The following is a 25,153-nucleotide window of genomic DNA, read 5'->3' as shown; positions in this document are numbered from 1 at the left end:
TTTCTAATTCATGCAAGATTCATTACAATTAGCAGAGATTTAGTTCACCCACAGTTGTGATAAGCCTTCTGTTCACTTTCATGAGAGCCCCTATCATGATCACCGTTTGGTGCTCAGCATTTGCTCCCACCGAAGACATATGGAGGGGAGCACTGCCTGCCATAAACACTGCCTGTTGCTTCCCATTACAGCAAACTCAGTTTAGCTCAAGTTTTGTATTATAAGCCAACAACCCTGGCTGAGAACTGCCAGGCAGTGGTTTATTTACCTCTGCTTCTGTCTTTTTTCCATTCTCCTCACTATTTCTAATTGATACAAGGGCAACGTTGACATTTCTCAACTTCTCAGTGTTCGAATTTCAACTCCTTTTTAAGGGTAATATGCGCATTACAGTAGCACCCAGAAAGTCCTTTCACATAAGGTCCAGTATTGCACACAGAGCAAAACCAGAATAGTATTTAAGCCGACTCATTTAGATAGAGCAGTCTTCTCACCCACACCAAACCCAGCAGTAAATATGCTGTAAGATGCTATGTCTAGTTTCATTTAAAGCTTCAAGCAGTGCAGTTTTCAACATTTCTCTTGTACCTCACAGCCAAGGAGGTTTCCTTGATATTCATCTTAGTTTTCTCTTTTCTAATTTCATCCCTCTACTCTTGGCTATAGCCCAGCATACGTAACTACATAATCCCTCCTTGAACAGTGTTTGCACCCTTCATATACAGCATATATAGCCTTATCTTCCAACATAGTCATTGCTTAGCTGAGATATACATAATTTAGCAGTTTTTAATATCTCCTCATAAATCAATCTCTCTGTCCCTTAATCATTTTTGGCACTCTTCTCTGAACTCCCGCCAGTTTTTGGTAATGAGTCGACTGAAACAGAATGCAACTTTCCAATTGAAAACCTTAAAAAAGCTGTTTAGATGCCTTGTCTGCTTCAAAGTGCTTCTCTGCCACAATAACAAGGTGATTACAGTTCCCCAATACTAACTGCCTTCCTGTTTTTTATTCTTTAAAGTAAGAGCTGCCTTTAAAGAGTCTTTAAAAAAAACCATAAAACTTTAAAGTCTGCCACGTATAGAACATGCAGTATACATTACAAACACTACCAATTCCTCCAGCTCCCCAAAAGCACATTTTATCATGAACATGCTAAATCTCCTTTGGTCTGAAACTGCTGCACACTTGCATAGCATGTTGATTTTCCAGGTCACTTTAGGGCCTACAGTGTTGTTCCTCTACATAAGCAAAACAGTGACCAGACACTTGGATATGCCAGAAAATACCAAGTGTGTGCTTAAATGGCACAGAGAAACGAGGAGATCAGCAGCATGTTATCATCAGCTGTAAGGTCCCATTGGAGTGACACACTACAAGCTCATGGGAAATTATGTCATTCATAACCAACTCCACGGGCTGGTGCATTTTCAGTCGAGACCTGCCACTTGTCAGTCCACCACCTCAAGGATATTCAAAGCACTTTCGTCAGAACTTGTTTAAGCATAAGCCAAAGTAATTTCCTTAGCCTTCAATCTCCTTTCTCTAGCTTCGCTTGCTCCACAGAGGTGCCCTCTCCCTGCCACCGTCCTCCCAGGGCCCAAACCGGACTCTCCAGGCACACAACAGACAGCACCTTAAGAGATATTCGTGCTGTGGGTGAAAGCACGCAGAGAAAGGCAAGTCCTCCAAGAAGCAGACAGTGATAGATCACTGTAAAGATTGCCCCCTTTGTTATCTTTGAAAGCTGGTGTCTGTTGTCCTCCTCCTGACCTTTAAATGTCATTAAAAGGAAAACCTCAGCCTGCTCCAACAAGAGAATGAGCAAGTATTCGCTGCAAGCTTCCCCCTACTGACCCATGCTTTTACCAGCTCCTGATAATAGCAACAGAGCTGCTGGATCAAATGTAACCTTTCCTTACTGCTACGATATATCCCTGCTAGACTTACAGATACAAATGGATCTATGCAGCCACACGCAGGGGGTTTAGCCCAAGTCAAGTAGTACTTCAGACGAACTCTCTGCTGCGACTTCCCTGCAAGCTGCTGAACAGCTCAAGCTAATACATTGGCAGGAACATCTGACTTTGAGAACCTCCTTCTCCTTCCAAGAACCTGTTTCACTAAATAACCCTTTATTTGCTTTTTTGTTGTTTGAGAACAGGCACAAGCAGAGAAACTTAAATGTGCTGATGAACAAATAAGTCATATTCCTCAGGGACAAGAAACAGGCAAATAAAAATTAAACAATTTTAAGTCATATTTAATATTTGCCCAATTTAAGTTACACTTGAGCGCAGAGAACCTGTTCAAAGCAAATGTGCAGCTTAAATCTCATTTCAAAGTTACGAAGGGGCTTGAAGCATCATACAGCCATTACATACAAAACAAGACTGAGCTGGACCTTAAAAAAAACAAAAAGAGAGACTGTCATTTACAAAGTGAAAAGCACAAGGATCATCTGGGTTGTAAATGACAGGGAGAGTATTTGACTCAGGAACTAAAGCTAACGGATACTTCCTTTCTAAGTAGTATTAATTAGTCGAAGGAAAAAGAAGCTCCCTCACTCGCGAGCAGGCTGGCACTTACTGCAGTTTTCCTCATCGCTGCCGTCGGGACAGTCCTCGAAGCCGTTGCACCGAAAGCGGCCGATGATGCAGTGGATGCCGCTAGCGCAGGGGAAGAATGTGGCACCGCATTTGGATTTGGCTTTCGCTGGGAGAAGATACAGACAGAAGAGGGCAAAGATGAGGGAAACAATTTACAAAGCAATTTACAAATTGACTTACGTAGCAGTACAGGTTAGGGTGCTCTAGGCAGTGCTGGTGGCACCGACTTTAGGTGCCTGGCCTGCTTTCAACTGCTTTAAGTTTTTTGTGAGACTTCTTTTGCTTGGGCTCAGTTTTTTCCAATTTGTATAATTTCCAGAATGACTGAAACATTCAAATTTAAAACGAGTCAAATGACCTCTCAAGAGAAATTTAAATTGCTCAACGCTTTGGAGTACAAGTTTGTAAACTTGGCAGGCAGGTACTCCTAACTATCCCTTGAAGACCCACATGAATTTGACCAGCTGAGAAGCACTGGAGGAAAAATACTGAAATAGAGGGTCATACTTCACAGAAAGTAAGAGCAACTATCTCCTTTTTGCATGGAAGTCTGTTGTAAGTGTCCTGCCCCAGGCATAAGTCCAAGAGACAGACACCTAAGCAGGTCCTCAGGTGGCAAAGGTCTAGCTGGACTAGTCACAGCCCCCCCCAGCCTGTAGCTAAATGTCATGCTGAGTCCACAAACACTAAACAGCAGCAAAAGTCTAGATTTTGTACACCACCAAGCTTCTCTTGCTTGCTCAGAGAAGCCAAACAGTGAAGAACCCAAGATAGACAGAGATAATGAACATGGCAGCAAGTTCAGAGATCTTTGGGATCTGGAGGCAAACTTGGGCAAAGACAGGTGTACAAAGAGTAAGGAAACATCTGGAGAAGGAAAAGAGGAATACAGAGATATCAAGAGAGTTAGTGTCTTTGTGAGAATAAGAAACACAGAAGACCTTCATTAAAGTATTTTTCAGGCTGCAAAAATCAAACTCAAACCAGAAAATGCTATAATTAGCGCTGCCTTTATTCAGCACAATTTATATAAAATCGGGTGCAAAAGGAACATGAGTTATATGAATTGCATCTCTTGCTGTACTTCTCTCCATCACCCATTATACAGTTCTTCAGGACAGAAACTACATCTATTTCATAGTACCAGCACAGCTACTCGTATAACACGAAATACTAACAATAGCATCAAAATGCGTTTAACAAATGATTACAGAATCTCATTATGATCTCAAGTACTTCACTGCACAGCAACTCTCCACGGCAAGAAGAGAACAGTGCCCTCAGCTAGAGTGATGCAGATTCTTCCACCACAATGCTCAAGGCAAGCACTGGTTAAGTCTTGTAGTATCACCAGCCTAGAACAAAGCAACTCCCAAAGTAAAAAAACAATTTAATGAGACATGTGGTTAGATTTTTTTTTTTCTCCCTTTTGCTTTTTCAAATTAGCACATGACATGATGGACCACATCACAGGATGCTAAACTCTCCAGAAAGTCCACTCTAAAGCAAAGCCAGTCACTGTGGGAAGAGCATGCTGATAACTGCAGGAAGGTGTGTATGGTGCAATGCGAACACGCAGTAATACCATGCACAGACCATTGATGGGAGAACACCAGAAAAGAAGCCAGCTCCATAACTTGTGGGCCTTTTGAGTAAACGTTTCCTACTCCTACACCAAATCTACAATATGCATTTACAACTCCCAGGTTTTGAGATGTGACAGATCCGGAGATCACAGCGACAGGCAGTCTTTTTATGTAGCCATATGGCACATCAATACGCCAACCTGCACAGTTTTATAAGGCCAGGACAAGGTCAGAGACAACTGGAGTATAGACAAAAAAAAAATGTATATTCAGTAGGGACAAACAGCTTCAGCATTAATTTGGAAGGAATCCTCTCTTCGAGGCTTAAAAACTAAGCGCAGCTGTAGCAAAGCCTTCTTCTTCAGAAGAAGGAAGTTATATGCAGAGTGCATATAAACTGTTTTAAACCACAGCTACAGTAACTCTCACTTGATTTAGTGTCCTCCAAAAGCAAATTCCTGCAGTTCCTCTTACATGTTTTTCTGTATTATACCACTAGTTTTCCGTTAGAATTATGAAGTGTAAAATAGGATGTATCACTGAATTTCACATATTTAACTACCACTTTTTCTGAAGAGTATCCAAGGCTCACTTGGGGGAAAAAAAAAAGTGAACCATTACTTTGTAGAAAAACAGGTGATAAATTACCCTGAAGTAGCTGCCGTGCTTAACACCACCGGCAATGGAAAACCCTCAGCCAAGACATCCGAGCCCCTGCAATTCTTCACACAACTTCAGAGAGCAACTTCTGTGTTAAGAGTTTTGAGGCAGACTGATGTCAGCTAAGTAATTCGGTAACCACAAGGTTTGAGGCAGTCTTTAAACAAAAGCAGCAAAACAAACACCTGAGCCACAGATTCCCAGACCGTCACTGAAGCAAGCGGTCTGTATTAGCATTTGACCAATATTCAGCACACTAAGCAGCCAGCCAAGCTGCTGCTGGGAGCGTGTGGTAATCATACACGTATGTGAAGAGGTGTCCAATGCTTCACATGGTATGTTTTTGTCATTGTTTTTCTTTTTCTAAAAAGCTAACATCTTTTGGAAACCATGCAGTGCATTTACATCCCTCGGACCAAATAACTGCCTGTGGACAGCTTCCTTTTTTAGAGATGTATTTTGAGCTAGAACAGTTTCAAGAAGAGGAGAGGGAAAAGAAATAACAAAAGGGGGAAGCAACTGTGGTTTTGCCCCTGTTAACCTCTACTGGATCCCATTTCTTCAAGCAGGTTTACTTCAGTCATTTGGGGTCTGAACTCAGAGACTATCAACTTTCTGGCAAATCATATTCAGAGCTGCCCCTTTGCCATCCCTGAAAATCCTGCCAAATTAAGGCTTCAAAATTATTTACTTTTAAAATGTCTAATATGGACCATCTCTTATTCTTACAGCCTTACTCTTCCAGACTGACTTCAGACTGCAAATCATCAAAACCTGAGCCTCTGGCCCTTTGAAGAGCAGAAGTCGCGTGCCTGCACTTTCCTGACCAGAGCTACAAGCAGTGGCGAATTCTGCGAGAGCTCCGTTTCAGGTCCGACAGACACAGCACAGCAGCCACAGCTGTCCCGGCCCCTATGGCAAGGCAGCCCAAAGCACATCTAGGCTATTACCTTGAGCTACCGCAGTAAAGCTGTAAGCAATATTTAAAGTTTGACCACATCTGGAGGAAAAAGGTGCTGGAATGACTGAGAACAAAGTTGAGTTTCTGGAAAATGCACTCTTTCTTCTGTCCAAAGCATCCCGATACCCCATCAAAAAGAGGGAGAAGCCACTCGGAACAATGATTTAATGAAGTATTACTTAGATAGCTATAAAAAATTTAGTTCAACATTTTCTCCCCAGACCTTTTCCTATCTCCTCTGTCTCTTGAAACAGCAGCCAGAGAACAAGAAAATTCTGGTTTAGAATAACTGTTTATCGAAAGAGCACATACTAGTAACCACAGACCAAAACCAAACAAGAAACTAAACACCTTCAAGTTATCTCTAAGTTTCCCTTTTACATAGTCCACTGATTTTTGGGTTGTTTTAAACTCAAGGGAGGGAAAGAACAACAAGCAAAACCCAAATGTAATTCTCCATATTTGCACCAGGCACGATACATACACAAACCAATCCCAATTCAAACTTACATTTACATTAGACACCCCGGAAAGATAAAAGAGCATTTCAAACACCATAGTGATTCACTAGTCACACAGCTAGCCGTTTACTAGACACAAGTCTCACTCCCAAACAGAACTAACTCAGTTTTCCAAGTTCCAATTCCAGACACAAAATGCGTTTCTCATATGCTGGGCATAAATGCAGGAAAAATGAGAAACCAGTACTGGCTTATTCCAAGCCATGCCCCCTGACTCTGGAGAACTCCACTGGGGAATTTCTGCTTTATTTTCTATTTGACATCCTTCTTGTCCTCTGGCACCGTTTTCCCAAGGTTTTCAAGCAAGTGTTGTTTGGTCATTGCTCACAAAGTTCACAATCATTTCTTCCTGAGCAGAAACGCACCTTCCCATTCTGCAAAGATCTCTGGAGATACCCTTAACATGAAGGGGCTACCCATTTTCTTCAGGTCTTCGGCACCCTCACAAGTAACAGATATGCATACCAGGATCACGACCACCTGTAGCAGATTCAAGTCATGTGCTGCACTATTCACAGCACTCCTCTGCAATTCCTACTCCCATTACAGGACTGTTACAAAAAAGGGTTCCGTCTCCTCTGCTCATCATTGTCTCTTCTACTGCACAGGTCTGAAGTTTTCAGGCAGATCTGTATGTGAGAAGCTTTATGTTTATTAACAGCAGCTATCTATGTGGCTCCTTCAGTGACTTCAGCCTTGATAAGCTTTCAAGGACATCATTATCTTTGCAATCTATATCCTTCTGTTGCACTTGGCTGAAATGGGCTCAGGGTAATAAAAAATTATTGGGCTATCAGGAAATGACAAAAGAGAAGTGAAAAAGGACACGGACGCATGTGGATCATCTGACCTTACTTAGCCTTGGTGTTATAACCAGCTAAAGGGAAGGAAGTAGTTGATTATTTTTGAAGGAACTGGCAAGTCCTCCTGAGCCTAGGTCTCCAGAACCTAAGAACTGAGAGACCACACGATGGAGGGGAAGGGGTAAGGACTGATGGACACACTTGAAGTACAGCAAGAAATCACACAGCAATTTACAAACCTGTGTCTAAAGAAAGGCTACTCAAATAGCAGATCCAGCCTGGATCCAATTGCAGAAATATAGCAAGTACAAAACCCACCCCAAATAACCTGACATTCAACCAACATGTGAACCTATGGCAGAAAAGGATCAATTCACTCCAGCTCCACTCTTCATTTGTTACCTAGTCATGGCAAAAGCAATCCAGGACTGAAACATTAACATGAATCTGTATTTACACTACACAAAAGTGAATTGCCATGGTATTTAGAAAGAGGTGTCGGTGAACCACCATGCACTGGAGGAGCCTCCTCTGACTCTATTAGCCATGGGAAGAAATTCCTCTTCCCTAAAATATTCTTCTCGCCTCTTAAAATTCAAACGTGAAGCAAGTGGTGAAGATGGTGGCAGAGAACTGCTGGCCACAATATAAGCTTGCCAAATGTTCCCGCCAGGTTGGTTTGCTTAAGTTCAAGAAAACTCTTTTGGCAGTTTTATGTGTGAGCGTGTGAAGTTGCTCCTTATGTTATGCAGAAACCGAACCTCCCACCCCATTCTTTTAAGGCTCTAAAAAAACAGTAACTTCCCATCAGGACCAGTTGTACATTCCGCTGAAGATGTGACAGTTTGCAGGCATGGCTCTACAGCATTAACAGAAAAACATTTTGCTATCTTTAGGGTACCAAGTGCGAAACAGCACTATTTTTCAAAAACTATCATCCATTTTATTATTTCTCAGCAGAAATGAACAACAGCGGGGGGGGAATCAGATTTGGCATATACTGTATAAAACCTTATACTGTATATAGATACCCCCTTGTATAAAAGTAATTCCGACACTCTTGACTTGGCTACAAGGACTTAAAACCCAACTAGAAGGTTACAACGGATCTTCTGTGATGCGCAGATGATTTTTATTTCCATAGATAGAGCAGCAAAGACATCAAATGTCTTCTATAATTATCAGCAAATAAAGTGCAGTTGTGGAATACAGGTTTGAGTAATATAGCCAAGACAAGATGGCATGGCTCAGCTTCTTGGAAAAAAATTTGTCATATGTAACTGTAAGTAGATACCAACTGTCGTGGTTTAACCCCAGCCAGCAACTAAACACCACGCAGCCGCTCACTCACTCCCGTGCAGGTCCCTTGACCTTACCTTCTTTTATGGCAAAACCGGCTTTCAGAAGGATTTGGATTATTTTCTTCCCTTTCCCCACGACCCTGGGATTAAGAGTCCCATGCTCTACCGACTGAGCTAGCCGGGCTACTACTACTGTTTAGATATCACAGTAAAATTTTAGAGCTGTGCCCCACTATAATGACACAATGCTTAAAGAGAAGATATCATACATTTATAACAGGTTGAGTTTCTCTTACACAAGCCAGTACACAAGTCTTGCTAATGAAACTTTAGGGAAGAAACTTTCTGACTGGATCGCTATTGTTGAGCCAGGTAGTCCACACCTCCAGCATTTCACACCCCCTTACAGTGAACTAGGCACTGCTTATTGCATGCAACAGATGCAAAGATAGCACACAACAAGCACCCCACATGATGCGGCCACTAGGACAAGCACATTTCCTTATTTTAACTCTACAAACAGTTCTTTTTTGAAATATTTCTGTTATTTTGCAATCCGGAATGAGGGAAATGGGATGTAGCAGATCCAACAGCGGACATTTTGTGACAACCTGCAGCCAGAAGTAAACTGCACAGTATTCCAGCATAAGTGTCTTTGAACTCAAATTGTTGCCTTAGAACCCCTCCAGGTAGCAATCAGGCAAATAACTTTATGCTGCTTCACGCCCACACATCTCAATCCAACAACAGATGATGATTTATTCAGCTAATCAAAACTTGATTACTTGCATGCGACAAGAGTAACTCTCCAGACAGAAACTGTTGTGTGCAGATGCTGCATTATTGCAGAGCCACAGGTATTTTCCTGACTCTGATAATGAACCACCTTAAACTTCTCTGCTGTTGTTAATTTACACTGAGAGGTGCCGCAGCCACATCAGACAGCACTGTAAATCCAGTCTCTCTTGATCCATGCGTGGCCAGGCACAGCATTTCAGTAAAGACTCTACATGAAGGAGTTAAAGGTAGCCATCTTTTCAACTTGTCCCTGCTCTTTGAAAAACAGGTTTTAACCTCAATTTACAAAGAAGAGAAGGATCAATTTTACAACACCGTGTAACACAAGCAGGATGGCACCAGGATACGATCTCTTTCACCCCAAGGACTGATATAAACCCTAACCCAGTTAATACTAACAGTAACTTTGGGTTAGTTAATTGCTGTTTGGACCCTACAGTATTTTCAGTTCAGTTCCCAGTGGGAAAGCCGCCTTTCCCAGTGGGAAAGCTACCAGTCATTCAGCTGCCTCAGCACTGAAGGCAAATGCATCATTTGTTGGCTCACAGAGCTCTTCAACAGGGCTGTCTGGCAGAATGACGCAGAAGTTTCGCTTCCCCTGCTTGTTTTTTCCTATCTAGAAAAAAGCTAGCACTTGAGTACTCTTGCCAGTGTAAAATCCACCCAACAGCCTACTATGCCAAAATTTCTCCAATTCAAGACAAAGCAACTATTTATTTCAATGAGTTTTGATCCAAAACACAGCCAACTGCAGAGCACTCATTGCACCCACAAAAAGCCCTTGGGTCACTCTTACCTTTGCTCCCTGTTTAACCACTCAGGTGAAAGAGTTGCTAGTCATAAACTGCTAATGTAAACTCAGAGAAAGTGGAGCCTAAAAAGTACTTTATTTTAAAGGCAGCAATTTTACTTTTTTTTTAAAGTAGTGAAATTAGCCCCATAGGAAATGTCAGAGGTTGCCTCCAACACAGTAAAATATCACCCACTTACGCAGGCAATATTTACACTATAGTTTACAGTAAGAGAGAAAGGACAACACTAAAGTAAAAAAGCCAATGGAGTCTGCTGTCGTGAAGAGTAAACTGCTTGCTTTGAAAGGGGGAAAAAAAGAAAGCACTTCAGAGTTGGACTACTATAGGTCAGTGGCCTTTACTTCTTGCCAGACAGTAAGGCCTTAAAGTAATCTTTCGTGGTCTAGAAGTCTATGTTTCAGTCCTTCAAAATCATCACAAAGCAGATGAGATGTCAGAAGAGAGCACAGACAAAAAGCTTATTTTTTCTGACATTCGGTAAAGCGATTTCTCACTAAAAGAAGTATTTTAGAAGTTACCACTCATTAAACAACCTGAACAATAATCTCATACAAAAGGACAAATCCTAAATCAGCTGTTACACCATACAAATTAAGCACAACTTCAAAGTTGTTAAGTTACTCAGGATGCACACAGGCAGGGCAGAACGCTGCCCTTAAGGGACTTAGTAGCAGGGGCAACCCTCCTCAGAGGACATCAGTGTGCCTGATGGGCTACGATCCCTCACTGCATCCTGGGCTACTAGATACCTGATCTTTTTATTTCAGTTGTGCCACCAATTCCATCCAACTGTTAAACCTGTCTGATTCCAAGCTCTCCAATCAAGCTATTTACTGACCCCCATCTAGAGGAGACCATCAAGAGGATTAAATAATTAGCACCACAAACCCTCTTGAACTCCCTGCATAAAAAGCTATCAAATGTAAGTAGCTATTGCACTTGCCCTTACTCGTGTAAATTTCTGTAATTGAGCTTCAAATGAAATATTCACTATGGTCACTTCATTATAAATCTTATTATAACTACTAAGTATTTGGTTGCTTAATCATGAGTGAAAACGAGTTAATTCCAGTTTGATATTCTGAGTTTGAGAGCCATCTGAGTGAGTGACAAAAAGATCAGCAGCTGGCTTACAGCTTCTTCCCAATTAATGCAGATGCTCATTTCATGCATTGTTTAATATTCAGCTTTGCTTAAGAATTCTGATGTTTGTCACCTACCTGCAACAAATATTCCAGGTCAGCAAGGAGATAACAGGAAGCAGCAAGAAAAACCGAAGAAGGCTTAAAAGCACTCAGGGATCATAAGTTGTGAACAGAAACCCAGAGGTCTCCCATGGGTACACATACAACTACTACAATACATACAACTACTTTTATAGAGGAATTCCTAGCTTTCTGCTATATATTCTAGTTGTTTAGAAAAAGAAAAAAAGGTATTAATTTCACTAGCCTTTTACACAAATTATTACTGGATTATAAATAAGAACACGACCACTAAAGATTGGTTTTGTACAGTTTTGTAAGATTGTTGTTCGCACAACACCTGGCAGCCTGGAATCCTAGCACATGACAGTGCTTACTCCATTAACATAAATACACAAAACCTACTTTGACTGCAGCTTTTCATTGCCACGATCCTTCCAGGGTGCAAACTCTGGTAGAATGTTTCCCTCTTCCTTAGTTCTGGCCCTGCTGTTAGATTTTCTCCTTCCATATATTGCCCCCCCAACAAGTAGTTAATAAAAAAAAAAATTACCTACTTACAGGTTTACTTACAGACTTGTGCTTTCTCCACAGACATTTAAAATGCACTAGATGGAGATATAGTGTAAGGTAGGGCACCACAAAGGTAGACTGTTAGTCCTGTTTATAGGGAGAGTTAAATTCCCAGATCATACTCTCAAAAAAACCCACAAGCCCCACATTTCCACCATTTCACATAGATTTTTAGCAGGAACACAGATTTTAAAAGTATTCAAGTTGCTGTAATTATACTAGTTATTTTAACGTACTGCTTTTACATTTATCTCTATGCCTTTATCTTGTTCCTTGTGCCTGTATTGTCTTCCTTCATGCTCATGGGGGATCAAAGAGCAGAGTAAATCAGTCAGTATTTGACAGCTAGCTTGGTTATTTGTATCAACCAGTCAGCTGTCTTTGGACACATCCATTTGCAGCAGAGGCTTGTCACCATCTCCAAAACTGCACACAGACAATGACCAAAGTTCACAGCCCCCTAATCCTCTGGTGAGTACCATGAGCCATGTTACAGCCACTCCACACTTCCCAAAGTAGCGGATATAGATTTGATTAACTAAAGAGTACAAGCTCAGCTCTGATACTTGTGAATGGGGTTAGAATTGGAAGATAAAATCCTCAAATGTGACAAAGTGATTTTGATGCTGGAGTTCCCTTTTGGTTTTGGGTTTGTTTTTTTTTTTTTAAGTGACAGGTTGCTAAATCACTTACTTGCAAGTATTCATTACTTGCTTATATATCTTTTCCAATATGTGGTGAGCTTTGATACAACACACACTCCACAGCTATTTAGCTCACCCTACTATAAGCTGTTAGCTAGCAAGAGAGAATCCAAACTTAGCAGAAACCAGCACTGGAAACTTCTCAAAGCTAAAAGTGCACCTGGCTAGCAGCAATAGACTGCAGCAGATGAGATGACTTCACCTTTACACATGATGGGGCAGCCCAAAAAATTGTTTTAGGTATGCAATGCTGGATCTTAATCCCAGGAATCTGAATGCGTCTCTTGAAAATACCACCCTGTACCTCATCTTCTATAGCATTAGCCTTAGTTAACACCAGCCTTTAACTGATGCTTTAAGAATCATTTTTGGGGACTGCTGATATATTAAACAATTCAAAGTCAGTAATTTTTACAGAGGGGTAGGATTAGTCCTACCCGGGGTCTTGGCCCGCTACTGTATTTCTAGGACATCTCAGCTGGTTTAGACAATCCCTTCTGAATTGGGCAGCCATTTCTTACTAACAAAACTCTGCATCTCATTCTGCAGTGCACTGAGCTCTGTTTGTTGAGCCTAAAGCCTAGTATTTAAAAGGATAGCAGCCGGAGTTATTTTGTGCCCTTTGTTCCTGTACATGAAAGCCACTTATTAGGCTGACTCTGCCAAGTGGCTAAACCCAAGCAAAATATCTTCAGCTGTAACAATTGTACTATCATAATAAGCAGTCATTAAATAGCTTATAGAGATTGCAGAACTCATTGTCTCTGCAAGACCTTTTCTCTCTGTCTTTTAAAGTGGCTGCTAGATCTGGTTACTTAGCAGTGTGGAAGTCACGAATTTGACTGCTCTCACAGCAAAGTGTAAGGAAGGCAAGGACAAACATCTAAACTGAGACTGTCACCAGAATAATTTGGGTTGATAGTAATGACCATTTATTAGTAAATTTTGCCTGTACCTCCATTTTAATTTGGGGACTTACAAAGGGAAAAGCATGGGTACATAATAATGCCTTAGTATAATTCCAGCTTGTGACCTTCCTGTAGAGCAGACTTGAAGCACGCTCCCGATCGAGGGCAAACTCCCTGAGTTTTTTCTTTTCTTTTTTTTTTTTTTTTTAAAAGCAGTGAACGGCAACAAATCTAAAAGCCGCCTTCTGAAATCTACCCCGCATCAAAGGGGGCTGGACAAGGCAGTCTGACAGTCCCTATCTGAGGCTTCCAGGCCTATGACATGGGTTTGAAGCTGGTGCAGTCCCCGCTCGATCCTCCTCCTTCCTACTGCAGGCTGCGCTGGGCAGCGCAGGAGTTCTTGCACTCAAGAGCTTCTCCAATGACAGAGCAACTTCCTCAGCCACGACTTCGGTTTCAGTGGGCTTTTTTCTTTTTAAAATAATTTCCACTCCTCTGATGCTGTGAAGCTTTTAATACATACAATTCTTCAAAAACTACCTCTTCTGCAGAAATTGGATGTAATTAAGTCAGTCAAAAGGCACCTGAAGTACCAGTCTGAAGATGAAAACCTAACCTGCCTTTGTTCTGTGAGAGTTTCCCAACTGAAAGGTTTTAGAGCACAGGAAAAGATTCTTCACATAATCTAGGAAACCCAGGCTGCTAATTACAGAGTGTGGGTTTCATTTAGAATTCTTGTGAGAGAGTCTTTGTATCTCATCCACGACTGTGCGTAATTGTTTGTTACAAACACTTTCCCGCAGACTCTCCAAATCCTGGACGTGTCGAACAGTAAAACCTGTTACAAGTGAACACCAGGGGGAGCAGTAAACGATCGCCTGGTAGGTAGTTTTTAAATTGGAGACCTAACAATAAGGTGCACAAAAGCTTGGGGAAACTTAAAAATGGTTATCGTGGGCTGTATTTTCAAACTACAATATATTGCTAATCCAGTCTAGTTCCCCACCAGTGCAGGGTCAACGAAGAGTAAGAGCAAGTGTGCAGATACAAATGCTTGGAACGATGCAAGGTTAGTTGTGCCACATCTCCCACTCGCTCAGTCCACCTCCTGATGACAACAGAAGATTTATAAAGTCTTCTGAGACTATAGACCATTTATACAAAATGCTGTGCACATTTAGACAGATTACAGAGAACTGAAAATATACCCAACATACAAAAGACAGACACAGAATGGAATGTGAAAAAATAGGGCATTTTTATTATATATAAACACACAGTTCAAACTCTACAGGGTAAACCCAAGAACATGGTTAAGAGACACATAAGATAAGATGAAATAAAGGATTAATATGCCAACATACCAGCAATGAACAAGCAAGTACAGCGCTATCTCAAATATTATTCTACTAACCTGCCAAAGACATTTAAAAATGCTTGCAAAAACAACAATAGAAGCATGGTTACAACCATAAAAACACAATGAGAAAACACTACCACCACACTTTAATAAAAGCCCTCCAAAACACTTTTTTAAGGAATTGAACATAAAAAGAAAATTTAAGTTTTCTCAGGCCTTCGTCTTTGCACTACAGCCTGCAGACTACCAGATCTAGGAGATCCTAGTGTGTTTTTCACCAGGACCCTGGCTTCAGCACTTGCTCCAAGGGCTTCAATTCCCTGACAGAGAAACAGAAAGGCTCTTACCAGATCTGCTAGACACCTGGATTAAATTTGTTTCCCAGATTGCCCAAATATGAGTCACAACATTCAGGGCTATGAGAGTTAGCCTACTGGTGTGGGACTCCAGAAAAGCTTGGCTCACCACACCATGCTGAGTGCAACCCAGGACTGCAAACATTATAAACCCTTCAGTTCTGTCTGCAAGGTGTTTCCTGCAAGCCTATGTGTCTCAGGCAAGAGATAAAGCTGACCTTTAGTGGAAACCCACTTGGCAGGTGTCTTCAATACCTGCCTGGGGAATGCTAGTTAAAATTGACCATTTTCGTGCAGCACTTAATGAAGACATTCTCCCCCATGGAGAAGTCTCGCCCATAAAGACTCTGTCTGAAGGACAATCAGAGCAAGGTCTGATGATGATGGATTGCTGGTGAGGAAGTGATCTTTTTACTACTGCAGTTCCAGATGTTCCTACAGAGGCCAGCTCTTGCTAGCCAGTGCAGAAGTGTGTTGGCACCAGGCTCTTACAAGCATGGACGATGCCCTGTTGCTCAGACATCTCTACACTCCAATCACAGAGCCTTTAGCATTGACTCAAAAACATGCTTTACCTTTGTGTTGACTGAGCAACAGTGGCAACTAGAAACAGAAACATATGAGGCAGAAGTTCCTAACGTGAGAACACACAAGCCCTAGACTATCCTTGCATAGGATTTTTTTCTAGCCCAAAGCCCACACTCTTTAGCCCTTGTATGAACACAGCTAGTCACTGTATTCACTGTGTGCCACTATTTGCTCGTAGCTGAACACACAAACTTGGCATGTAAGAAATGGCTCTCAGAAGAGCCATGAAGGAAAATCTAGACTTCTGGGTATTTAGTATGTCTCTAATTCTGGCTGCTGTCATGCCAGGCACTTAGCACGGATGATGTGCCATGCTCTGAATCTGCACCATCTGCTGCTCGTTAGCTGACAAAGGCAGCAACATGCCATCTCTCCACTAGCTGTTGCTCATTAGCTGACAAAAGCTGTTTTCAGTGTTCATATTGTTCTTTCTGTAACAATCTAATACCAAGATGTACAAAGAAAAAGAGAAGAGGAAACAAAGATGACAGAGTAAATTATGAGCTTAACTAAGAACATTAGTGTACTCTTAATCTCAAGGAGAGAATCCTTCCAACAGCAGGACGCAGGTCTTGGCCCCAAAGGAATATGTCAGCGCATAGGCAGGTATAAAGGTCAGCACTAAGGAGAATCCATTTACCTCAAAATGTTTTGAAACATGCAAGCACACATTTCTAGGCTCTGTCCATTCAGGTTCTCTATTTTGTGCCATTTTGCATCTTCCATATCTGATAACAGACAGAAAACAGAGTGGATGACAGCATGCATCTCCCACCTTGACTAGTACTCACCCCAGGTATACATATGCCTGGTATGCAACCAGAGCAGGATTTAGGAGCTACGCAGTCAACACCTATAAGCTCCACAGGGAAGTCCTGTTGGTAAAGATTCTGCATTTGTCAAAAGGAGCCTCAGCTTCCATTATAAATCATTTACACAGCTAAAAAGCAGTAGTTAAAAGCCCACTAACTTTAAAAGAAACCTACATGACAGATGCTGGAATACACAGGCTGATGAGCAATCCAACAGACAAGAACTAGCAGAGCCGGGGGAATGAGCTACAAAAGGGTTCACCATTTTGGGAGATACCCTGATGATAGCAGATTACTCAAACTCAAATTACTCAAACTACTGGAAATACTCACAAAACATTTACACTGCTATGGTCAATTAATTCGTTTTCAAGCTCAATTAGTGGCTTAGAGGAAGAGCCAAAGAGATACTCAGCTTCAAGGAGAAGCAGTTCTTATTTATGACAATGAGAAGTCACTGTCCCAGCTTATTCCCTCCCTCTTATGCCTTTTCTCAACCCTCCTCCCCACATAAAACCAGGTAAAATTCTTCTGTCATCACACCGCCATGACAGAAGGCAAGAGGACGAGAATTGTTCTGTGTACTAAACAGCATACAGACAGCTGGCACGAGAAGTGTTAAACAGATCACGGGTCAGGGCACAGAGGAAGCAAGGAAGATGACAGATGGCATGGATTCTGGCAAGTGTGGGAGATGAAGGGAAAGCCCACAAGCAAAGTGACATAGTTAACGGAGATGGTCCTGCAGAGCAGGAGACAGAAAAAGGACAAAAGGAAGAGAGGGAAGAGATAAGACGTGCATGGACAAGGTGCAGGTAACTCTGCTTTGCATCTTATTTCCTCCTCACGCCCAGACCGGCACTTTTTACTCGCTGGCCACAGAAAATGAGAACCGGACTGAGTTGTAAGTCTTCCTGTTTGAAGGGGGACAGACAGGATGAGATACTACAGCAACGGAATTGATAAAATATTGCTGGACATCCATGTTCAACCGTCAGGCAATCCAAAAGAAAGAGACAGACTTTGCACATAACCACACACACACATGCATGAAACTTCCTCAGTGGGCATGCCAAAACACAGCATACTGGTATTCACAGAAAAACCAGTCCACAGTACCAAGTGAATCCTGTAACCAAACTCCTTGTCACACACAAACACTTTAAAGCAAGGTTAAAGCCTTTCAAAGTGAACTAGTTAGTCAATGAGGAATCGCAAAGCAGCTTAAAGCACGGCTCAGTAGTAACACACTGGGAACTCAGCCATCTCATGCTGCTAATGCAACTCCTATGGCTTTGTCTTCACTATCAACAGCTCAGCTAATGCAAAGCAACATCACAGCAGAAAACAAAGGACTCCAATTTTGCTGCAAGGTAAGTTTTAGTAAGTAGAGCCCTATTCTGATAGGAGGAAGGTAACAAAGCCTAGCCTAAAACAATTAAAAAAATTAAAAAGTTTTATATCTATACATACACACACACTCCAACCCTTGCGATGCTAGCATGACACTTTCAAGCATGGCTGTCCTCCCTGGAGTTGCCTGACACAAGTAACACAACACAAACTGGTACAATGACACAACCAGATGCGACGCGCACGCTTACATGTTTTGAATGTCAGCTGTTCTTAGTTTTCAGCTGCTGTTTCTGCAGACAAGAAGAACAATTCCTGGGCTCCTAGATTCCCCTCTCCCACAAACTAAGGCCAGAGGACCTGAATGTTAATCGCACTGCACATCTTTAAAAATTGTTTGGTACGGCTCCTATCTCATCACTGGAGACTGATCATGTACCAGGAAAAAAATTTTCCCAGTGGGCATATAGAATCATTTAGGTTGGAAAACACCTTCAAGATCATTGAGTCCAACCATCACCCATGCCCATGAAACCATGTTCTGGAGTACCCCATCTACATGCTTTTTGAATACCTCCAGGGATGGTGACTCAACCACCTCCCTGGGTAGCCTATTCCAATGTCTGACAACCCTCTCAGTAAAGAAATTTTTCCTAATATCTAACCTAAATCTCCCTTGCTGCAACTTGAGGCCATTTCCTCTCGTCCTATCTTTCCTCTCTTCCTACCATTCAAACCCTGGAACAGGTGCCCAGTGGGGCTGTGGACTCTCCATCCTTGGAAATGTGCAAAACCTAACCAGACGAGGCCCTGGAGCAACCCTGATCGAAGTTAGTCCTGCTCTGAGCAGGCAGCTGGACCAAACGACCTCCAGAAGCCTTTCCAGCCTAAAGTAATCTAGGAGCCTATCTTTACAGATTGACACAAGCTGGAGGGGGGAGAAGAGACAAGTGATTTTTCTTCTTCCTTTGCCCTTCTCAGATTAAGACACCAGGGCTGCCTTTCAATGCCTGAACTCTGAGCTAAGAACTCCTCTAACACCAGATTTGGGCTGTATAAGCCTATCTAAATTTTGGTTAGTTTCTGATGTAGAAGACTAGTCAGTAACACTGTAACAGTACACTGGAAGAATGGGACCATTTCCAAAATTTATCAAGAGAGTAAACCAAACTTTTTTAGCTACACACACTTTATGTATATACTCACATATGTAAGTGACTGAAATTGTCCCTCTGAAGCTATCATCGAGGCTCGGTGCTCAGCAGGATTCAAAAGGGGATGTTTCTTGGGTTAGAAGGAATCACCCATCCTTCAGACAGTAAGCCAACTTCCTCAATTCAGACATAAGCCAACAGCTACCAACACAAAACCACCCCAGTCTCCTTACTAATGCTGTAATTCTTTTCCCCAGTGACTCCTCTCACATCCCATGTCTCTGCCATGGTGCACAGACCGTAGCTACACAAGCATATTGAGCAACCCCCCCACACAGTGGCTGGTTCATTAGACATGCTTCTCATGGCAGCATACACAGAGTTAAAAGCTGCTTACTAAAATGGAGAGGATGGAGGTGCAGAACAGACAGCTTGAAGCTCTCTGGATGCATTACAGAACATTTTTTGCACGAATATTAATTTTTTGTTTGGAGATTCAAATGAGCACTATCTCCATTCTGTTTTGGCTTATCTGACCTGCTAACAGCAGGCCAGCACAGGATATGAATCGCTTGCTCTCCCTGTTGTCTCTTTTCCATGCTAATTTTACATTTATGAAGGTGCTCAGATAGCAGATAGATATATAGGAAGAGGAAAGAACAGTCTAATTATCTCTGTTAATTTGGGCAGGATCAAAAGGATGCTCATCCAGAAAACTGTTAACCAATCAAGTGGGCTGGAAGTATTTAAATAAAAAACCCAACAAAGGACAATTCTGCAGAAACTTAAATTCATAGTTGCAGCATAGCCTAGATCAGTGAGGTTTATTTGAGTCTGTCACGACAAGAACTTTTATGAATTGTCATTTTGCAGCTATTTATATTTTATTGTCAGTTACTATGTTCATTACTGTCTGCAATTCACTAGATCCAACCGATTTTGGTAAGGAAATTTTTGAAGAGAGAGTCACAAAGCATATTTTCCTGTTACTGATTCATGGGTAAATACCCGGCCCAGCTTTCATTAAGAAAATCTTGATTAAGATTTTCTAATTGTACCAGGTGAAACAAAATTCATGCAAGGCAAAGGATGACAACATTCTTAGAGACAGAAAACACTCCTGGGTTTGTATCCTATAAATATAGAGAAGTGCTAGCATTCAGCTTGTTTTAAGAAGTAGAAACAGCACACCAAAAGTCATGCTAGCAGCATATTCAGAAGCCAGGTAATGAGGAACCTGAGAGTCACACAGCTGTTGCCATCAGGAACATCTCACTGAAAGGTACAGGTTGAACTTTGGATATTTTTTTATTCTTGCCAAAGCTCCCACTAATATAAATTCTGCTAGGGTGTAAACAGACATGCATGACAAGGATCAATGCTTACAATATGTCCATACTTTCCCAAGATGTTACAATCTAAGAAAAAAAAAATAAATCAACCTGTCTTCAATGTTGCAACACGAGCCTGATGCTTTATAAAGACTGCAAAGCATAAGATATTTTATACAGATACTTTTAATGCCTTAGAAAGGGAGAAAAGCTCACTGACTTAAAGCAGAACTGTGTATGGAGATTTCCACAACACAGTTATTAAAGCCCCCTTATTTTAAAAGGGATGTATAACTGGGGTTGAAGAAGAGGGATCGAGTTAAAAAAGCAAGTGCATTTAACAAAACTTGGTATTTCTAGTCCATTAATTTTGAAGAAGCTATTCTTTCTTCCTTCTGCTCCATAAGTGAAGCTAATGATGTTTTAGAAGTGTCCTGGGAAAGGTAAGCTTCTTATTATTCTGTTTAATGAAAACCTTCATAAAGCATATATGTAAAGGAGCAACATTGGTTAGACAAAAAGCAGTAACTTCTCAGAAATTTCTCAGTCACTCTAGAATCACATGAAATTTGAGAGTTTTTTCACTCCCAGCTGGATTTCAAATCATAGTGTTATGCTGCAGCATAATCTTGCTGTCTGGGTAAAATGTGTAGGCTACAAAGGTTCATGCTAACTAATGGCTGAATAACATTAACTAAAGCTTAATTAATGCTAAGAAAAAGATGAAATCAAAAAGGAAAAACAGATCAGACATTTTTTAGCTCTCTAGAACTGGAAGTTCTGCAGGAAGGATTAAAACATGTAAACATTATTAACCAATTCATTTGGTCTATTTTCCAGAAAGTTAGTATGAAGTTTCAAAGGGTTAGGAATTACATTTTGGCAGGAGAGAACTAAATTAACAGTATACAGTTAACAATTTTGAAATTAAAGGAACTAGTCTTGATGGTAGTGGAGGTCAACTTATAGCACTTGGCCAGTGTGCTGAAGCAGTATACACAGGATCCCTAAAAATCACAGAGCATCACTCTTCCACTGGAAGAACTGTAAGTCCAGTCTGTCTCAATTTATCCATCTGTGAATAGGGGTTTAGGTACCTTCTACCAAGTGCCATACTGGACAATTTGAAGAACATTAAAGACCTGAAATAATAAGAAAGGCTGTCCTTTTTTTTCTAACAATAGCTAAATTAAGAAACTGGCAGTAGCTTTGTTACTTACCTCATACATACTATAGAACACACTGGTAACACTACCTAGCCAAGCCTTGTGATATTAAACATGTTAAGGTCACAGCAATGGTCACTTACGGCATTCCTTCTCATCACTGTCATCAAAGCAGTCCGGCAGCCCATCACACTGCCAGGCCCCTGGGATACAGCGCCCGTTACTGCACATGAAGTTTCCAGGAATGTTGCATTCGTTTGTGAAGTTATTCCCAGGCAACAGTTGGCTCTCTGCAACAAACAAAAAAGAGGGAAGTTTACAGGGGATTTTAAAAAAACAGCAGCAAAAGCAGTCACTGAGCAAGCTGTTTATCAGTAGTTGAATGAAGATGAGGCAAATGGATCTTGACCCTGGTTATTCTGTCATTACCCCATCAGTATCCTGAGTATGGTACTTGGTAGCACTTTCTTTTTCCTAAATTATCATTTTACCTGTTCTCCATTCATACTCCCCATCTTACAGATTTCTTTCTTGCTATTTTCTTTCTAGAAACATACATGCAGCCTTCTATGGATCCTCAGGTCAAAGCAAATTTTGTTAAAAAAAACCAAACCAAACCAAAACAAACCTCTCTCCTTCACAGGGTCTGTCTAAACACAAGCAAAATAGACGAGGCTACAAGAACTCAGCTCCATACTCCCATGCTTTTGTCAGATCAGTACTTAGCTCGCAAAATAATTTTTTGTTGTTGTTGCTACCCAAGGGCTAGGAACTAGGTTACACATTGACTAATTCATACTAGGTTTTCAATTAAGTTTTAAACACAGTGCTGCTGATCAATGTCAGAATTGAGCTTCTTGGTGTTAATATAGTCTCCTGGCACACATCTGTCCACAGGCTAGTAAGGCAGTTGGCACACTAAGAGTCTGCCAAGTGGAGGGGGTTTAGTGGCAGGATACTGGAGATCAAGAGAACCGTGCAGGAGGGAAATCTAGAGATTTGCCTTCAAGGTTAAACACAGCTCTAGTCAGCCATTTTAATCTACCATGTTTCTCACTTTGTGCATTGTTTTTAGAATGCAGATATCACAGAAACACAAACTTTAGTGAAGGAAGATAATGATACCCAATGGTTTTAATAAGCACCAAAATGGCATGTCATCTTGTCGAGCCAGGGGGAAGCTGCAAGACAAGGCAGAGGGCGAGAGAAAGAATATCCTTCCCCTCATCTTCCTCTGTCACATTCCAGGCTAGTCCTAGGCAACATGCACTTGACCGGGCAAAAAAGAGAAGTACAAACCTTCCCACATAAGGGTGGAGGTGTCACAAAAATATGTCCCCCCTTGCCTGCCCACATATCTTCACGGTTCAAAACCAGGAAGAACAAATTAAGCTAACGCGCAGCTTAATCATTTACCTGTCATTTACCTATTTTGAGGATAATTGCCTGATTTTTGGCACCCTGGGGGAGTGTCAGAGCTGCAGCCGGTTCCCTCCATTGCCCACCCCACACCAGCTTGCTTCCTGCTCCTGTTGGAGTCCAACCGAGCTCTTGGGGCGAGGAGAAGCTCTACACACACAGCATGGCCAGTGTCCCACTCTTCAACACTACAGAGGCCACAGAGCAGATCACAGCTCCCAGGATCAGCAGTTTCAGGGAAGACCCTTTCCTAGCTCATTCCTGCAGTCCCAGGGAAGAACCTGCTCCATACAGGCATCTTTGGAGAACTCGGCTGCCAAAACGAGCCTCTAAGCATGAGGCTTTCCAGAAACTCCTGAAGCAGCCAAATGCAGATGGTTCCCTTCCTCCCCCACAACGTAGCAAAATGCTCCATCCCTGACACTGGCAAAACTGCTATGTTTTACATTACTGTTTCAAAAGACATGATAGGAATACTTCAGGGAGGTATTTTTTTTTATGCCTATGTCTGCCCCAGACAACATATTCCTCTCAAATGTAGTTTTTCTTGCAAATGGCTGACTCTCCTGGGGTTGTTTTGAGAATCTGCCAGCACAGAACAGATACCTTAATGGAAATTTGCCCTGAGCTGTCAAAAGAAAAGGTAGTTCAGAAAAAGGTGGAAATAAGGTCTTCTGACGCAGATGGGGCAATCTCAGCCACTGGCCGCACACCCAGAGCCACCTGTAAGCTGCTACAGCAGGAGAGTCAAAGAAAGAAAGCGAGAGCCAGCAAAAAGCAAGGCCAGGCTATGCAGCTGCCAATTTGATGTCTTTTTGCTTTTAGCAGTTTCATTCAAACTTCAGTTTCATTCCCTGCATCACTGTGCTTCTGATCAAGATAGAATGGGTTTGCTCTCTACACTGCGATGGCAAAAGCCTGCAGCCTAGAACACGCTGGAAGCAGCTCAGCTCCAGCCCACTCGGGCAGCACCTTCGCTGCTCCCAACAGCTCCTGGGGAAACGCTGTACCCAACTCTGCTTCATGCCTGAGTCCCTAAATCTGAACCAGCAATGGGAACGTTTTGTCCTTGGCTAGTCCTGCCATGAAACACTGAACAGATACGGCACTGTCGATGACCACCCCTGGGCTAGTGCAGCCTTACAGCATCACTGTTAACTAAGTTCTGCAGTTCTATGTTCGACCAGCAAGGGTGGGGGTTTTTTTTGTTTGGTTTGGTTTTTTCCTTAAACCAGTGACTGAACACATTCAGATCAGTCTTCGTATCATTGACCTGTACCTAGTAAGTAATCACCGAACCAAAATCACCACTCTCCAACAGCTACAGAGGGTGAAACTGTCAGCATTACACAACCTTCTATTATTACACACTGGGAGTTGTTTGCTAACACCTCTGCCGGCAACTGGAGAAAACCTACCGCAGTATTACAAGACTATGGCATGCTGTCACCAGATCAAGATATGAAACAGATGAGATACCTGGGTATTCTTTGCAGTGTAAAGGCACAGCCAATACACCATGTTCTCAAGTTTGTTATAAAGCATCCAAGAGCTTCAACAGCAGAACCTAACACCTTTCTCCACACTCACCCCATGAAATAGCTTTCAGGTCAGTATGGTACCATGGGGAGACTTTCCTGGTAGTTGTCATACCTTTTATTAGAGAGAATTTACAAAGTCTCAAATATTAGAAAACTGAAATGTCCTGGCTAAGAATAAATCTCTGATGTAAACCAGAGTTATTTCAAGCTTGAGAAGAGAACTAGGAATTACCGAGGCTTTTGCTCTCTCAGAACCTAAGCACCTAGGCAGTACAAATTTAGGCAGCAACATCAAAAAGGTGTCATTCTCATGGCATCTCTCTCTGTTGCTCTGCGCTACCTTCTTGTCTAACCTCATTTTTACATCTTGCATCCAACCTACTCCACTTCCACGTGGAAGCTGCACCTATTCAAGATGAAAATTCCTGCTGTCAACACTTAAGTGAGACCTCTTCTAGACTTGGGCAAGTAGCTAGCTAAGAAGGACAGCTACCTGCCCTAAGTACAGAACTGTCTTCTCCCCCCTAAGCACCAGTGTTCCTGAGAAAACATGATAACTGGATACCTTTAACACCTCCTGTGCAGAATAACCGAAGTTCAGCTCCTGTCAGATCTAATGCTGTTATCTT

The 25,153-nt window shown here is 41.9% G+C and overlaps 1 protein-coding gene across 2 annotated transcripts in view; it reads right to left on the bottom strand.

The window, feature by feature from the left end:
• LDLRAD3 (low density lipoprotein receptor class A domain containing 3) overlaps window positions 1-25,153 on the bottom strand; it is a 126,460-nt gene that overhangs the window by 57,756 nt on the left and 43,551 nt on the right. For both annotated transcript variants that reach the window (XM_052781880.1, XM_052781881.1), the window contains exons 2-3: window positions 21,708-21,854; window positions 2,593-2,718 (exon numbers count right to left, since the gene is read on the bottom strand). In XM_052781880.1, the coding sequence (XP_052637840.1) occupies window positions 2,593-2,718; window positions 21,708-21,854 (273 nt within the window). The remainder of the gene's footprint in view (window positions 1-2,592; window positions 2,719-21,707; window positions 21,855-25,153) is intronic.

This window comes from Harpia harpyja, chromosome 3, assembly GCF_026419915.1.
Source record: "Harpia harpyja isolate bHarHar1 chromosome 3, bHarHar1 primary haplotype, whole genome shotgun sequence".
Lineage (NCBI taxonomy): Eukaryota > Metazoa > Chordata > Aves > Accipitriformes > Accipitridae > Harpia > Harpia harpyja.
This window is presented reverse-complemented; position numbering and strand designations above follow the sequence as displayed.